Raw genomic sequence first — 17,808 nt, forward strand, 5'->3', positions numbered from 1 at the left:
CTCTTGGATTGTGACAACAGCTTTGTGAAGTAGGCAAGCCAGAATGATAAAGGAAAAACTAGAAACATCTACCTTTGGAAATCCATATACACTGAGGGAAACGATACCAGAACAGGAGGCACCAGCAATGAAATAGGTGCTCTCTTTTTCCTCTTCACTTGTTACCAAGTACCAAATTGAATACCATACTAAAGCTGATATCCACCATAACCAGTAAGATTCTACACACAATAAGAAAACTTGTTTATTCTCACTATGGTACTTCTACAAAAGGGCTGCTAAATGGTTATAAAGTGGGTTTAGGGATGAGAGAGTTGAAATTGGGGAGCAAAGGAGTGACAAAAGATAAAATGATGAGGACAAAAAGGAAATAGGAAAGGCAAGATGTTTTAAAAAGGGACAAAATGACTAAAGGAAGAAGACAAATGGAAAGAAGAGGACAGATGAATTGCATCAGGAATGCTTAATTTTTTATTATCATCTTTATTTTGCATCAGCAGCTGTTTGAAAACATAATCGATAATTGACAATTTCAACCCACTAATTCTTCTTCAAATTGTAATTTATATGTTCTATCTCTCACATTCCTAGGGTTGATAGCTGACTGACCTTCATACATGTCCTTCTAGTTCTCTTCATTCCTTTTCCCAAAAGAGGAGAATTTGTCTCAATCTCTCTTCTCAAGCATAGTATATGATTTATAGGACTCTAACCTTGAACTTGCAGTGAATATTATTGAGTCCTCAACTATTCATATGTTTGATTGAACTTAAGGTTCCAATTCTTTAGTAATATTTAATTTGCAACATGAGAAAAAATCCACTAACACATTTGATAATGGTAATTGTATGTTTACTCTTTCTATATTTAAATCCTAAATGATATTGCTGAATAAACATCACTAGGATATGTTAAGTATTAGCTGGCTAGTGTTTTTATGAGTGCTTAGAAACAGAAACATGCTGTCTTCCAATAATATTAATTTCTTAAAGATTGTTTAGTATACTAGGAATGCAAAGCTAGAAGAATCCAACTGTAGCCAGATGGCCCAGAAATTGATACTGCAATGACACCCACCTTTTTTTAGCCTTTGTGCCTCACAAAATGATACAAATAGATTCTCTCAACACCTGTGTTTCCTGTCTATATATATCATGATGGGAAATTCCTTCTGAAATCTAAATCTAACTGTCACTTCAATCCTGTGCTTATAGGAAAGAGTCACTGGGACCTGAAAGATTTGTCATTTAGACCTATGACAGGAGCTCTACACCATTTTATCAAACAGACAAATACACTTTTGCCATCACAGCCAAGAGGATTTATGACTCAGATACTTTGGTCCTATACAAAAGTAGTAGGGGTGTAGCTTCAATTTATTCCACAGATATTAAGGCTACAAGGAGGACAAAGGTGGATAAAATCTTACCTGTTGACTGTGTTCTCTTTTGATAAATGCGGATTGCTCGAGCATTTTCCATTTTAACTAATGCATGCACATCAGTACCATTAAATCTGTTTATCCGTATGATGTTGAAATTATCTAGGTTGGTTGCATATAAATAATTTTCAAATATAGTAATACCATAAAGATGTCTCACCTACAAAGAAGGGGGGGAAATGAATTTTGAGAATGATTTTTTTCATAAATCTTACCTCTTACAGTTGGATCATTAAAGTACTTCACTGGTACCCCTAAAATGTCATGACAATGTTAGGAAAACTTCCAAGATATTGAGTATATTCTCTATGTTAAAAAAATATAGCAGGAAATAGACAAAAAGCTTATAGAATGGGAAGCTGTGAATTGGTTGCAATCTGCATCACAGGATGGAATTTCTAAATCTAGAAGATCAGAGACATATCTGAGTATCTGAAAGTTCCATTTGAAGAGACTGATTTCAACAAAGAAATATGGAATATATAAAATTTTCTCTAGGAATGGCAACACGAGAAAGTTATACAAGGGAAGCTGATAAGTATACAGTATCTTCATTCATGTTTCATTAAAAACAATGTTATGATGCATTGTTAATTTTTTAAAGGAATGCAACACTTAAGACTAAGATTTTTCAAAATAATTAGGAATGGGTCAATATTCTCCTGACTCACTACTTAACCAGATATTTTCTTTATATACAACCTGTTTGTCTAGAACAGTTTACTTGAAATTCCAGAGAATAGTGCTTTGCTTTTTTATGCTCCAAAGCAAGGAGAACTTAAGTCCTCTGAATTAAACATATGATCCACTCTAAATATTACATTTTAAATAACTCTGGAATTAGAGTGGAAAATAAGCCTGGAGGTAAATACATACTTGCAATAAATGGCAAGGAAAATATCAACACTGCGAAAAATTGTATCATTTTTCGAAGTTTTTCATAATAGATAACCAGACCCTTTTGTTTCAAGAATAAAGACAATGCAATTTTACCTAGTAGCAGCAATACCAAAGATTGAGCTCTCTCATGCAGAGAGACAGCAAGTTCTCATGAAACCATGGAGAACAACAAGAAGATCTTACCCTCTCACCATTATATCAATGGCATGCATACTGGGTGAAACTCCCATTCTCATGCAGTTTCTGTTCAATGGGTACACTCATCATTGAAAAGGGGTGTGACCCAGAACATGTTGAGGATAGGACTGGAGACTGTGTTGTTAAGATCTTTCTTATCTACATAAACTATGATATTTATTTTTTAAAATGCACATTGAGTCAAAGATCCAAAATTGTAGTTAAAATAAGTAGAGACAACAGGTTGGGTTGTGTCAAGTTCTTTAAAGAAATAAATACAGGGATAGTGAGGTGGCTCAGGGGATAGAAGTCCAGGCTTGGCGATAAGAGATCTTGGGTTCAAATTTCACCTCAGACATGCCCTATCTGTATGACCCTGTGAAAGTCACAGTCCCAATTACCTAGCCCTTACAGCAATTCTGCCTCAGAACCTTCAGTTCTAAGACAAAAGGTAAGATGTGTTTGTTCATTTAAGAAATAAATACAAATATCAATTGATAAATGTCCATGGAAGCTTTTTGAGTTTATAGTTTAGTCAGAATTATTCAAGCGTAAGGTATCCCCTACTTACTTACTTTTATTCCTCCCTGAGTTCATAAGTGCACTACTGAATGCAAAGTCATGAGAGCAATGACTGGTCCTGTGACTTTATACAATAATATATCAAAAACAGGAATGTCAGTATGTATCCTCATTAGCTAAATTCCAGGACTATAAACATTCATGTAAAAAGAATAGTTCTTTTAAAAAATATTCTAGCAGTGAATTATAAGATTGTGGCCCTGTTAGTGATTATTATGGCACAATATTAATATGTAATGAGTCCCGTTCTTCCTTCTGAGTCTAGACAAATGCTATTTTTGTTAACAGAGTTGTATTTTACCCTTTCCTACATTTTACCCTGATTCAATAAAAGACTCCGAAAAGAAGTGAATTAATTCCTAGCAGGCAGGCTTCTGTGGATATACTATTTTCATATTTTTAGGGGCTATCAAATTATATTTTGGGGGGAAGAAGAAGAGGAATGAATAAGCATTAATATAATGCCTTCTATGTGCTAGGTAAGGCACTAAGTGCTTTTATACATGTTTTCTCATTTGATCTTCACAACAATCCAGGGAGATTAAATCTATTTTTTACATCCACTTTATAATTGAGGAAACTGAGACAAATAGTAGTTAAGTGACTTTTCCAAAGTTACTCAGCTTTTAAATGTCTGAGACAAAATTTGAACTCAAGTCTTTCTGATTTCATGTCCAGCACTTTATCTACTGTGACATCTGCTATCTTATTTGGTCATAAGTCTTTCTGAAAATGAGCTTCCAGGCAAATATGTGGTTAGGACACATCTCCATTTACTCTGTGTAAATGAGGACTAGAAGGATGAGGGTCAAGGTAGAGGATTGGATGAGATGATTTTTTTTTCCCTCATGAAACAATCCAAAGAATCTATAGTTTATTTCTCCACACAGGGGAAAACAGTGTTGACCATATATGCTTAAAGCAGAGAATCACCTAACTTCAGAGCTGGAAAGGAACTTGGAAGTCCACTAGCCCAAACCATTCCTTTCGTGGATTAGGAAAATGAAGTTCAGAGTCATTAAATGACTGACATAAATTTGCCTAAAATCACACAGCAAGCATAGGAAATTACAGGTAGTTTTAGTCCACTGTTATTGCCTGGTAAATGTGACATCCTGACTTTTTAGTACTTACTACCAATGTGACTATGTGCAAAGTATTTACATAAGTTTCAGTGTCCTCCTTCATAAAATGTGAATGTTCAAATAATGAACTCTAAAATCCCTCTGAGTTCTAAATTCTGTGAATTTACCTCATGAAAGTTGTTGTTTTTCTTCAGGGTAAAGTAGTTTATAAACATTAAAGTGACATTAATGAATGAAATGACAAAAATCCAGATAATACATTGACTTTAGATTTCTAGTGACCATAACCTCAAGGCTAAAAGTAACTGTCTTTTCCCTACACATAGATATTGTGTTGTTCTTTATGTAAAACTTTTAAAGAGGCAGCATGAAGGCAATGGGGTTGTATAAGGAAAAATGCAGAGTATGCCTATACCATGATACTTTGGGAAGAGTTCAGAAGGCCCAGCCAGTTCTTTACACTTAGAATTCAAGCTGCCCTGCAGATTACCAGGAGGCAACTTTGAGTGGTAGAATATTCATTATGCACCCAGGCATAAATCCAAACACGACAGGGAACTAAGAGAGAGCCTATAATACTGAGTTTATAGTCACAAAGAAACTGATATTGGTTCACAAACAAGGTAGAACTTTCTGTCAAAGATATCCAACAGCACTGACAAACAGGGAGCTCTCCTTGGCTAAAGACATTTTAGTAAAGGCTGGATAACTTCTTAAACATAATGTTCTATACCAGGAATTCTTAATATTTTTTCTGTGTCATGGATTCCTTTGGTAGTTTCTTGGAGCCTATAGACTTCTTTTGAGAATCATTTTAAATGCATAAAGTAAAATAGGTAGGATTACAAAGGATACAATTTACTGAACTCCAGTTTCTATAAATGTATATGTATTTTCAAATATATAGCTTATATATAATTATTATAATTAATTATATGTACTATATAATTATATATAATATTATGCAATATATAAACTGTATTTTAGTTTATATACTGTGAATGTGAAATCCTATTTGCCCCATAATTCAGTATTATTTTTCTGTAATGCTTTAAAGCTATTCTGTTCTGATATTATCCCCCCTCTCCCACTCATAATTTAAACTTCTGATCTTAATCATACTAGGTTGACTAAACTGTACATCCTTCTCATCTGCTTGTTTTTGATCCTGTGCATTTCACACATTAGGTCAAAGACTATGGCACAATCCACAGCCTAATGCCTTATAACTGTTCAGAATAATCTATTTTTATGCTGACCTCCACTGAATCATCATGGCATGCAAAACCTTCATGCTAAAGGCTGAGGTAAAGGACTTGCTTATGTCCATGAAAGAAATGGCATTGGGACCAAGACATGAAGACGAAGACCTGGAACCAAGGCACACTGGCCAACTTCAGCCCGGTGAAACTATACCACTGATAGGAACTCTGTGCTCAGAAGGTTAATTGTCTTCAGTTGCTAACCAGAGTCCAGCTTTAATATGAGACTGGTCCTCTCTCAATAAACTATTTATTTTTGTGGTTTCGAGATTTGGTTTTTGCTTTCTGTGTCAGCATATAAATTTTCTCACTATATATAGATATGTATATATATATATACATATATATATAGATAGATAGATAGATAGATAATAGACATATCTATGGCTACATACATCAGATTATAAACTCCTAATCTAGAAGGAACTTAACCATTGGGGAGGCATTAGAAGAGATATCCAAGTAATTGCAAAGCAAACCTAAGCATCATAAAAATGTCACTTTCCAACCACAGTAAAATATACAAGGAATGAACATAAGACTTTGCAAAAAGGTCACTAGAAATGAGGCCAAGATTTTCCATGAGGATTCTCAAATATCCTTACTTTGCATTATGACAGCCTGCAGAGAATTGAAACACGCTAAAATATGAAGACTACATCTCATTTTGAGATTAAAACAACTGGTGATGGAAAATATTAGGTTTCACAATGCTATACTGAATAAAGTGGGTTATTTTCTCTTAAAGAACTACACCTTGGTGATTAGTGAGAATTATGCACATAAACTTGTATTTCATCAAGAAAAAAGCAAGATCCCAAAGGATCTTTTGACCTCAGAGACTTTCACATGGTTTTTGTTCTCTGTGTTCAGAGTTCTTGAATAGAAATGAAGATCGGATTTAATCCAACCTATTAAAATAATAAATATACTTTTATGAGAAAGAGTTTGCCTTTGTTAGCGAAATACCCTGATACCACATGGGACAGCTGATAGTTCAGTTCCTGATGAATGAACTACTTAAATTAGTTTTTAGTAAGTAGGTCATAACATTTTTCCTTTTAAAATACCTGTAGTTCTTATTATTGCATTTGAGGGGTTGGGAGAGATGAAGCTAACATATATATGAGAAACAATATAAAAATGAAAATTCTCTTTGATACTAAATGTACCACAAATTTTTATCACCCACTTCTACTTGACCAAAGAAGAAATTCACATCATTACACATGTTGGTCAGAGTCATATAATGATATCATTCCATTTTATTGTACTCATTGCATCTTCCAATAAATATACTTACTTGTATGCCTTGGATTATAGTATGTCTGTTTTTCCCTTGGTAGTCCACTACTTCAACATAGTCCAAATAAAGATCTACCCAGTAAACCAATTTGCTGACCAGGTCCAATGCCAGGGCAGCTGGCTGTTCAGTCTTTGAATCGACTATCCTTGTCCTGTTCATCCCGTCCATGTCACATCTCTCCACTTTGGCAACATTCCCATAGTCGGTAAAGAAAAGTTTTCTGTTGAAAGAAAACTGAATGTTAAGGAGGGAAACATGTCCAATGGAGCCATCTGTAAAAAACAGAACTTTTGGTTCTAATTCATTGCAGTGGCTACATCTGGTAGCTTCTATAATCATTTCCATAAAATATCACTCATAAAGAGAGAAATCTGCTAATGAATATTGCTGGACACGAGGGAGCAGGTTAACTAACAACTGTAAAATAGTCTCCCAAATAAATGATCATATGGGGTTTGTTTCTGTATTTGGAGAAATATTTCTTTAAACTATGTATGAATGGTACACATACACCACCAGGGACTAGAAGGGGCTGATCAGACATTGACTTTGGATGCTGGCACAGTCACCATGCCAGTGCATATGAGCTACCCAGCTTTGTATTCAACCTGCTTTTTTAAATTGCACAGCAATGTTTGTTTCATATAAAAGCTATTATGGCTCCTTTTTTATGTGTAGCCCAATGTTGCCATGAGTAGTAGAGAACCGCAAACCTGGAATGGAATTAAACAGATGGAAAAGCAAATGTGTTGTTTGTAAGCAATGGAAAAAAAAATAAATTTGTCCCCCAAATCTCGACTGCCTCAAATATTACAAATCAGAGCACTCAAAAAAGGCATTGCACATCATTTTCCATTATTTCCATTTTATTGTGGTTGGGGGGTTGGGCTAGAAATAAATGTTTAGGGGCAATTAGGGAGTACAGTGAATAGAGCACTAAGGCTGGAATTGGGAGGATCTGGATTAAAATCTGGGCTCAGACATTTCCTTCTTGTGTGACGCTTGTTGTCAAATCACTTAATCCCACTTACCCAGCCCTTGTTGCTTTTCTGTCATAGAACTGATACTAAAGCAAACATAAGGGTTTAAAAAAAAAGCAAAAGAAAAAGAAATTAGTTGACCCCCTGGGGAAAAAAAATGCAATGACTCATTCTTAGCAACTGGCACAGTAATATATCAAAGACTTAACTGTATCTTCAAAGCAGTTGTGCCCAATATTTGATTAGTATTCACTATGTTTAGTAAACACAAATCAATTTCAATTAACCTGACAATATTTTAACAAGATTACCTTCTCATGAGACTAAATTACATTTGTAAATAGAAGACCATCTTGCCATGACTTAAACACTATCTCAAGAATAATCCAATTTCCAGTCACTGAGTGGTATTAATATTGCCTGGAGTATTGAGGATTCGATTCTCCAAACTTAGTGAATTAGTTTTTAGTTACTGCTTTCAACAGGCTTATATTGTTTGACAATGTACTATCACTTTCACATCAAAAAATAACCATTTAATTTAACTTTAATTAAGCTTTTGTTACTGCAGTTTTCTTCATCAAAATTTAAACATCAAAATACTATTATGCTGTGGTGTGTCTGAACATAACTCTCTCTCTCTATATATATATATATATGTGTGTGTGTGTGTGTGTGTGTGTGTGTGTGTGTGTGTGTATGACATAAAATATATTTCCATCCAAATGTTCTTTTAAAACTAATTTATCACAATGAAATAAAAATGAATTTCCAAATAATTTACACTTCAAGTAAAGAAGTTTTCAATTAAAAAAAAACACAAATAAAAGAAAACAGGGGCATATTTTAAATAATAAAGGCACCCATCTTTCTTTTCTACTTCCTCCAACTCTCTTCTTCATTTTCCTTACTTAGAAATCTCTCAAAACACTGGACAAATATAATCACACATTTAATTTCTTCTTGGAACCACTTTTTCATTATGCTTCATCTAGATCCCTTCTTACTCCCTCCCTCCCTTTCTTTCTTCCCTTTTTTTTGCTCTTTGTGCCTCCCTCCCTTTCTCCTTTCCATTCTGTCTCCTCTCTTTATTTACCTCCCTACTGTGAAAGTTAATTTCATTTCTAGTAATAGAAATATTATATTTTATGAGGTTTATTAAAGATTATTATAAATCAAGGATACAAAATAATGAACCACGTGTCTAGGCTGATTAGCCCATTCACAGCCTACTACATTTTGCAGTCTCTGAGTAGAGGAAGAGGGAGCCACATATGAGCATAGAGGAGGAAGAAGAGGCTCTTGCGAGGCAAAGAGCCTGTTAAATACTAAATTGTGATCTTGCCCAGGTAGAAACTCAGGTGAGATTATAATGAATTCTGGGAAGTACCAAGGACTTCTGGGGATTTAAGTCCAGAGTTCAAATCTCCATTTTACATTTCCCCCTGAGGCCCAAGGAAGACTAGTCTCTCCCCTGGGTCTTGTAAACATACCAACTTTGAAATTACAACAATTTGAGGATAAGAGGAAAAGAGAACAAAACCAATAATTGCTAGACGCATTGACAAAAATCCAGTTAGGGGGCAGTCCTCTTTGGCATGAAAATATACATACAAATAAATGTTCAATATATCACACCCAAAGTTCATTCTTGATCTTCTCCTGCATAGCTTGTGGTCTGTGGAGGCATCTTCATGGTGTCTTCTCCAAACAGTTCAATTTCTGGATTCAGAGAGGTATCATGTTTCTTAGCCTAAAATTTCTCTCTCAAGAAATTTAAACTTTGCAATTTAAAATAATAATAATAATAATAATAATACATCCCCCCCTGAAGAGTGTGATTGAAAAACACAGAAATGACTTAGGGATGCATGGCTGAGTTATGAGGTATATGAATCAATTGGTAAGAGAAATCAAAAACATCCAAAAAAATCCAAAATAAAAAAAGATAATCTCTGGATGAAATATAGACTATCAAAGTCTAATGTATAAAAAATTCCAAGTAAAGGAAAAATAAATCTAACAGGTCCTTGAATCAGGGCCCAATTAAAATGATATAAGCAAGTAAGCATTTACCCAGTCAGTAGCCAGGACTACAGAAAGTTATCAAACTATGAAAGACAGAATAAGGACTAGATTATAGGAGCCAGGTAGGAGCCAAATTTGAGATACTTGTATGTAAGTATTTTCATGAAGAATGTGGATACAAGGAAGGCCTATGTCTTAAGGTATGTTAAGTGTCTCAACCTCGAGTCTTCACACTAGCTTCAAGTCCTTTGTATTGGCTTAGAAGTGCATCAATCCTTCCTGGGTTGAAAAAGTCTCTACCTTCCCCTCGTTGTCCCTTCCCCCCTTCCCCCCCCCCCCCCCCCCCCCCGTGGTCCCTATAGCCTAAGGAAGAGCACTCCCCTTTTTACCAGATGGTGTTTGTGAGTCCTGAAGAAACTGGGACAGCTACCAGCAGATTGGGTCCTGAGGCTGGGCCTGGGGCGATGAACAATTTGGGTTGAGGCCAAAGTTGATAGGGCTGGGACTGGAGCCGGGTGGGTCGGGACTGAGAGAGCAATCTGGGTCCAGGTCCAGATTGCTGATGAATGCAGGCAGGAGCAGATAGCAGGCAAGCAGGTAAGCAGGCAATAGGAGCAAGCTAAGTCAAGAGGCTTTGCTGAAAAGCCTTGGAAAAACATGGCTTTTAGAAAACATTATCTAGGATATCTTTTTTAAAAAATTTTGAGTTCTCGTCCAATCTAGTAGTTGCCATTAATTGTAAAAGTTAATTTAGTTTCTAGTAATAGAAATATTATATTTTATGAGGTTTATCAAAGATTATTATAAATCAAGGATACAAAATAATAAACCACGTGTATAGGCTGATTAGCCCATTCACAACCTACTTACTACATGTTGCAGTCTCCGAGTAGAGGAAGAGAGAGCCATGTGTGAGCATAGAAGTAGAAGAAGAGGCTCTTGGGAGGCAGAGAGCTTGTTAAACACTAAATTGTGATCTCACCCAGGTGGAGACTCAGGTGAGATTATAGTGAATTCTGGGAAGTACCAAGGACTTCTGGGGATTGAAGTCCAGGGTTCAAATCTCCATTTTACACTACCACTTTTTCTCTCTCCTTTCCTGCATATTAGTTATTATTAGCTATGCCCGCCATTGTATATATCTATCTCAGCTTTGAATATACTGTGTATCACTGCTTATTCACCTGTACTGCCTCCCGCTTCTCTGCTCCTCTGTTATCATCTGTTATCATCTTTCTTACTTTTTAGCAAACATTCCCAAAGGTTTTTTTAGTTGGTTCTCTTCTTTTGTCTCAATATTCTCCCTAGAAATCTCATTTACTCCCAAGGCTTCAAATTTTACTACTTTGAAAAAAAAACTAACAAGTGTGACCTCTTATTCTGACCACTTTTCTGACATCCAGACTAGTGTCTTCAATATTTTATAAGGCATAACTTCTTGGAAGTCTCACTATTAATTTAAATTTAAGACATATTTTTCATCCTTTTCTTTAAACATACTTTTTCCTTCCAACTTTGCAACTTCTATCACTAATACCAAAATTCTGTAATTTCCCATTTCTTGAAATTTGTTTTATTAGTGTTGCCTCTCTACTTATTTGACTCCTGCTTTAATCACATAAACATACAATCTCAGAGTAAGAAAGGGATTTTTTCTAGCCCAATTCATACCTGATCCACCATCCTTTTTACATCAGTGACAAATGGTCATTCAGTCCCATTGTGAATATCCCCAGAGAAAGAGTATTCTCTACTTATTAAAAAATTAAGCTATTTTATTCTCCCAATTACATGTAATAACACTTTCCAACATACTGTTCCTGAATATATAAGATACTAATTGTCCCCCTTTCTTCCCTTCCTTCCCCCTCCTGGAAGTGGTAAGTAATCTGATCTGTACTATATATGTATTATCTTTCAAAATATATTTCCATATTGGTCATTGTTATGAGAGAGTACTCACATAAAACCATACTCCCCAAATAAAACTGGAAATACACAAATGTTAAAAATATTGTTTTGATTCACATCCATCCAACTCAACAGTTCTTCCTCTGGTAGTAAATAGCTTTCCCTGTTATGTCTTTCAGAATTGTCCCAGATCATTGCCTTGTTGAAAATGGAAAGTTTTCATAGCTGATCATCATAATATTACTGTTACTGTGTACAGTGTTCTCCCAGTTCTATGATTCTACTTATTTCACTTTGCATCAGTTCATGTACTTCTTTCCAGCATTTTCTGAAATCATGTTGCTCAGTTTCTTATAGTACAATAGCATTTTAGCACCATCACATTTACAATTTATTCATCCATTTCACAATTGATTGGCATCTCCTCAATTTCCTTTCCACCTTTTTATTATCTCTTTGGGATACAGACCCAGTAGGGATTACAGAATCAAAGTTTTATACCATTTTATAGCCCTTTAGACATGTTCCAGAATGTTCTTCATAATGGTTGGATCAGTTCACAACTCTACCAACAATGTATTAGTGTACCAATTTTGCTACATTCTCCCCAACATTTATCCCTTTCCTTTACTGCCATATTGGCCAATTTGATAAGTATGTGGTGGTATCTCACAGTTGTTTTAATTTGCATTTATCTAATCAAGAATGATTCAGAATATTTTTTCATATTATTATAGATAACAGATATACTACCTCTTGATCTGAGCACCTTAATGCATAACAGAGATTTTTCTTGTATGGTTGCAAGATTTAGTTCCCTAAATCATGTACTTATAGGATTTGGTTCTATCCTCTGGGGAAAAATGAGCTCTCATCAGCATAGAGAACAATCAAACTATCGCATCCCTTGTATCAAAAACATTTTACTTATATTAATAAATTTTATGCTATAAACTGAAAAAGAAGGGAAATATACCAATTCAAGAATAAAAACTGGTAGTTCTAATTGTTAAATTTTCTTTTTTTATTTCTTTTCTCAGGCCTAAATCTACTTTTCTCAAACATTTAGCTCTTACTTTTGATCTCTATGACTAATCAGCAAAGTATTTTTTCTTACACATTACAATCCTTCCAATATTTGAAGACAATTATCATGCTTCTCCAAGTTCCATTTTATTTCTTCCTGCCTAATCATCCCAACTTCCTTCAACTGATTAACATTATGTCATGAACTCAAAGCTATTAGACATTTTTGTTCTCCGAGAGATTCTCAAGCTGACAAATGTCCTTCCTGAAACATGTCAGCAAGAACTGAAGACATGTTTATAGATGTGCTCTGAACAGATAAAAAAATAGAGTAGCCTCCTCAACCCCCTACACGAAGAAGCTAAAATTATTCTATCATTATAAGACCAATAGTAATGACTCCAAAATCCCTTTTTCTCCTGAGAGTTTGTATATCAAAAATCCAAAAATTTCTCACCGTATTTTCCCCAGCATGAGTTAGCATCAGTTGTGAATCCTGACCATAGGTATGAGGTCCCCTGCCCATATCCCTAAATACCTGGTCCTTTCTGACAAATAAGAAATCTATAAAACCCCACACCTTTAAAGCAGTGGGTTCCTAACTCCAATTAGGACCACAGTACACTGTCCCATATAAGTCCATTCTACCTAACTTCCCTAGACTAAGTATACAAGTATCTCCTCTCAAAGTTGTTTGCTGAGTTTCTTTCTCTGACTCCTCTTTCCATAGACTGTTAGCATTTGAGGTTTGCCTAACGTTGGAGTAGGGTACTATTGGGCATTCCATCCATTCCAGTTCTCCTCTTAGAAGCAAATTTTTATACAAAAATAGGGCTAGTGATTTGGCAGCCATGCCTGGCTCAGACAAAACAGAGAGCAATGGCCGAACCACGTGCTTCATAGGTATGCCTCACCCTCTCCTCCTTTTCCTAGATACCAGAGCTGTGACAGGGGTTCTTTCCTGGGAAGAAAATAGTATAATCATAACCTCCCTGGTCCTGGACACTCTGCCTCTTTTAACATAGTTTGAAACTGCATATTATTTTTGTCTGTCATATCATACATCAGATCTTTGTCAGATAAATTGTTGAGTAACCATATCCTTCCTTTTCTTACCCCTCACTCAGGCTTCTTGTACCTGTGAAGCTGATTTTGGGGAGAAAAAAGAATAAGGTTAAAATAAATTTTATTTTATTAGCTTCATAATTATGATAGTAAATGAGGGGTTAAATTTGGACCTAGAAAAACCTACATTCAAGTCCTGTTTCTGACATTTAACATATACTAGCTGTGACCATGTCGAAATCAGCTTAAATTCTCAGGATTTCAAGAATCTTTTTTTTTTTATGTTAGATAAGCTTTCTGCATCAGTAAAGGTTTCCACACTACCCAACACCCACATTGAAAAAATCATTAATCCTCACCCACAATCAAATAGGCCCAATATTTTGTTTCAGTTTATCAAAATTTTTTGAATATTAACTTTTCTATTCAGTTTATTAGCTTTCCCTTCTTAATGTATAAATGTGATAAACATGACATCTATATCTTTACATGAGTCACTGACAAAAATATTAAATAGCAAAGATCAATGATTCTCCACTACAGACTTTCCTACAAGTTAACCACGAATCATTTACAACTTTTCTTTAGTAACTTGGTCAAGATGTTCCAAATGTACTTAACTTTATTTTCATGTAGCCTACCAGGGTCCAAACCTTTTTGATTACTCATTATGTCAGTATTTTTTTTTCTTTGTGGGCATCCTGGGTAGTGTGGTAGAGACAAGATTTTTCTTATTGGCATCTGTGTAACTACTGTGTTCATGGTTAGTTTATAATTGTTTGGAGAGTTTTATGTCTGACTTTAGAGAGTCAGACTTTTGAACAGATGTAGCAGGGTTTGAGTAAAATATTGGGCTACACTGGTGGAGGTAAGTATGATTATGCCTGGGTCAAGTCTTACAATTAGCCATCATACTAAGGGTAGAATTAAGTATTTCTTTCTTCTATAAAAGAATTCTTTGTTCTCTCTGAGTTTACACTTGGGAAAGAGAATCCTTTATTCCCTTGAGTTAACACTCTGCTAACAATAACTTAAGAACCCATACTCAGTACCTCACTAAATTGTGAAGACAAGATTAACTCTCCTTTGTCTGCTTTTGAATTGAATTAACAAAAACTTGAATACCCTACTTTGCACTAGGCAGAGGAGCTCTCCACCCTTTCAATTCAATCAACCAGGAAATGCTAGGCATTTGTGCACACTTTTGATGAGTATTCCCCTCTCCAGAAGGTGGGAAGTGGTCCCCACAAACACTGGCCCCTGGAAAGTGCTGGGAAATTTGGAAGCTGTGATTGGCTCTTGTCAAAAGGGGAAAGGTTAAGAAGCCACTATAAAAGGCCATGAATTTCTGGAACTAAAGGAGTCAGCTCCAAGAAGTAGTTGGACTTCAAGAAGGAAGTCAGTTTCAAGAAGAAGGTAGGCTCAAGAAAGAAAGTCAGCCTCTGGAGTCACCTTCAGATTGAGTCATCATCTTGTCCTAGCTCTTGGAGAGAACTTGGGTGAGTGAATAGCTGGCTTTCCATTCCTATCTTCTAAAGGGAGTTTAATTTTAGATGAAAGTTAGCAAGTCCTGGCTGAGTCCAGCACAGAAGCATTATAACATTATTTAGTTAGATAGGCTAATGTTTTCTCTACCCTTTTGTATTTCTCTGCTTTCATCCTTTCCACCTCTTTTGTAAATAAAAGCTATTAAATTCAAGAAGTATTGGGAGGTGGGGGAGGCAAGGGAGGAGAGGGTTGGAAAAGGGAGTGAGGGAGGGAGGAAGGAGGTTAGGAAGTAGATTGATCCATGAGCCATCAACAGTGATCAGCAGGCAAAACCCAGAATAAACCCCAGAGCAGTCCTCTGTGTACCAGCATCCCTGTGTGCCAGTATCACTGTGTGGCAGCATTTCCCTGTACTAGCAGTGTCTCTCATCTATCCCCATTGTAACTAGGAGATTCTCAGGGTGGTTCCCCTCTAATAGCTCTCTCTAGGCACAGCCAGAGAATAGAGCAGTCATTGCAATAAGAAACAGTTTCCCTCAACTTACCACTTCTATTTCAATTTATCTCAGAGAGCACAGGGGTCTCCCCTGGATCAGAAAGCCCCCCAAAAGAAGCCAGCACAATCAGGGTCTTCAGCCGGCCTCAACTGCCAGCCTCAACTGCCAGAGAGGGAATGACACTCCCAGCCCCTCCCCCACATCAGTTCAACTGCCACTCCTCCTGGGAACATTCCATTATAGAATCTTCGTCTTGATTGACAAAACATGTCCCCAGGTTAGTCTCTTGCATCTTGTCTTGTCCTTCAAAACCTTTCACTCTTCATGCCTCTTCCACAATAGGCTAATGTTTTCTCGACCCTTTTGTATTACTCTGCTTTCATCCTTTCCACCTCTTTTGTAAATAAAAGCTATTAAAATCATTTCAACTTTGAGCAATATTACTTTGAATTGGCAACCACAATTATTATTTATAATCTTCATATATTTTTAATCAAACCATTAAAATTTAATTCTTATACTACCATGAGACTGACTTTCAATAAACCCTTTGGGGTAATAACACAGTCCTCACTAGCCTGCATTTCTCCAGGTTATCCAAAAAAATATGTCCAGTCATGTTGGACATAAATTGTCTTTTTCCATTGCAACTACTCTCATATAGGAAATTATCAACATATGGACAATAATAACAACCTCCTGAAAGCTCTTCCTGCTTTCACTCTACTTGTCCCACTCCTATTCATCCTTTATAGATATTCCAAGATAGATTTCCCTAAGTATTTCTAGTGATGTTCCTCCTCTACTCAAACATTTTCATTACCTACTAAATACCTAACATGTCAAATTTATGCTCTTCAGTCTAGAATTCACTGTTTCTTATATGTTCTTCCAGGATTCCTCATGGTACTCTCTTCCATATACTCTATCTTCTAGTCAAACTGTAGTACTGTCTGTACCCTAAACACCTTGTTCACTTTTGCAAACACAGTTTCCTTTAAATGAACCTTCTGCATACTTGATATTGATAAATTTAATGCAAAATAAATACGATATAAATGGGGTGGTCATGGCACTAGAAAATGGAGGAATTAGAAAAGTCCTCTTATAAAATGGAAATGAAGCTAAGCTTTGAACGGACCTAGCTTCAAGAGGCAGAGCTAACAACTGTGGATCTTAAAAACTGCTCAGACTGTACCTTAGAAGATTTGGTTAAGTTTTTCCCCTATTGTAACAATGGAGGTACTTGATCAGGAAAGTATTGAGAACTTTTAAAATTACTCCACCCTACTCAGACAGTGCCTTAGGGGAAGATAAAGTTGCAAACTCCCGATTGAACAATGAAAAGTCCCTAACTCATACTTATAGTAAAGCTAGAACCTTAAGCTAGGTCTATTTTTAGATCTAATACAAAAGGGTGCTAAGCACTTATAAAGGTTAAATTAATCACTAAAAGGTCAAGCAATTTACAAAAGGCAAGCTTAACAAAAGAGGTGTGAAGTACTCAGAGGATTTAATCTAACCAGAGAAGATGAGAACAAAAGAAAATGAGAACTAAGAATGGGCAGTCCTGGGAAAAAGCATCTACTATGATTGGTAGATGTGAAAATTTAGGGGAGGTGACACAAGAGAAAATTTCTTTAAAAGGAGAAGTCAGTTCAGGTAATGCAGTTTTTTGGATTAGAATTTAGTTTGGAGTAGATGGATTTCGGAGTGGAAGTAAGGACATTTGGAATGGAGTTTGTAATTGAACCCAGCTTGGAGATGATCTTGTGGTGAGTGATAAAGACTGACTCGCTCTCCCTTAGGCTCAGGCCTAGGCCATTTTGGCCTCTCTCTCTCTCTCTCTCTCTCTCTCTCTCTCTCTCTCTCTCTCTCTGTCTCTGTCTCTCCTTCCTTTAATTACTTCATTTATATTAATTAAAATCTCCATAAATCCCAGCTGATTTGGTTATTTTCATATTTTGGGAATTTTCCATGGCAACCACTTATTTTAGATTTTAAGTCAAAACACTACATTTATCCTTAAAGTTTGGCCAAAACCTTACAAGTTTGGCTTT

General features: G+C 35.8%; 1 protein-coding gene across 7 annotated transcripts in view; it reads right to left on the reverse strand.

Moving 5' to 3' along the window:
- Positions 1–17,808, reverse strand: part of LRP1B (LDL receptor related protein 1B) — a 2,480,145-nt gene that overhangs the window by 1,117,123 nt on the left and 1,345,214 nt on the right. For 6 of the 7 annotated variants that reach the window (XM_007494117.3, XM_056797188.1, XM_056797186.1 and 3 more), the window contains 2 exons: positions 6,751–6,973; positions 1,430–1,601 (listed from right to left, as the gene is read on the reverse strand). In XM_007494117.3, coding sequence (XP_007494179.2) covers positions 1,430–1,601; positions 6,751–6,973 — 395 coding nt within the window. Of the gene's footprint in view, positions 1–1,429; positions 1,602–6,750; positions 6,974–15,796; positions 16,201–17,808 lie in introns of those variants that run through there. The other variant, XM_056797190.1, reaches the window with a different exon arrangement.

Source organism: Monodelphis domestica, chromosome 4 (assembly GCF_027887165.1).
Source record: "Monodelphis domestica isolate mMonDom1 chromosome 4, mMonDom1.pri, whole genome shotgun sequence".
NCBI lineage: Eukaryota > Metazoa > Chordata > Mammalia > Didelphimorphia > Didelphidae > Monodelphis > Monodelphis domestica.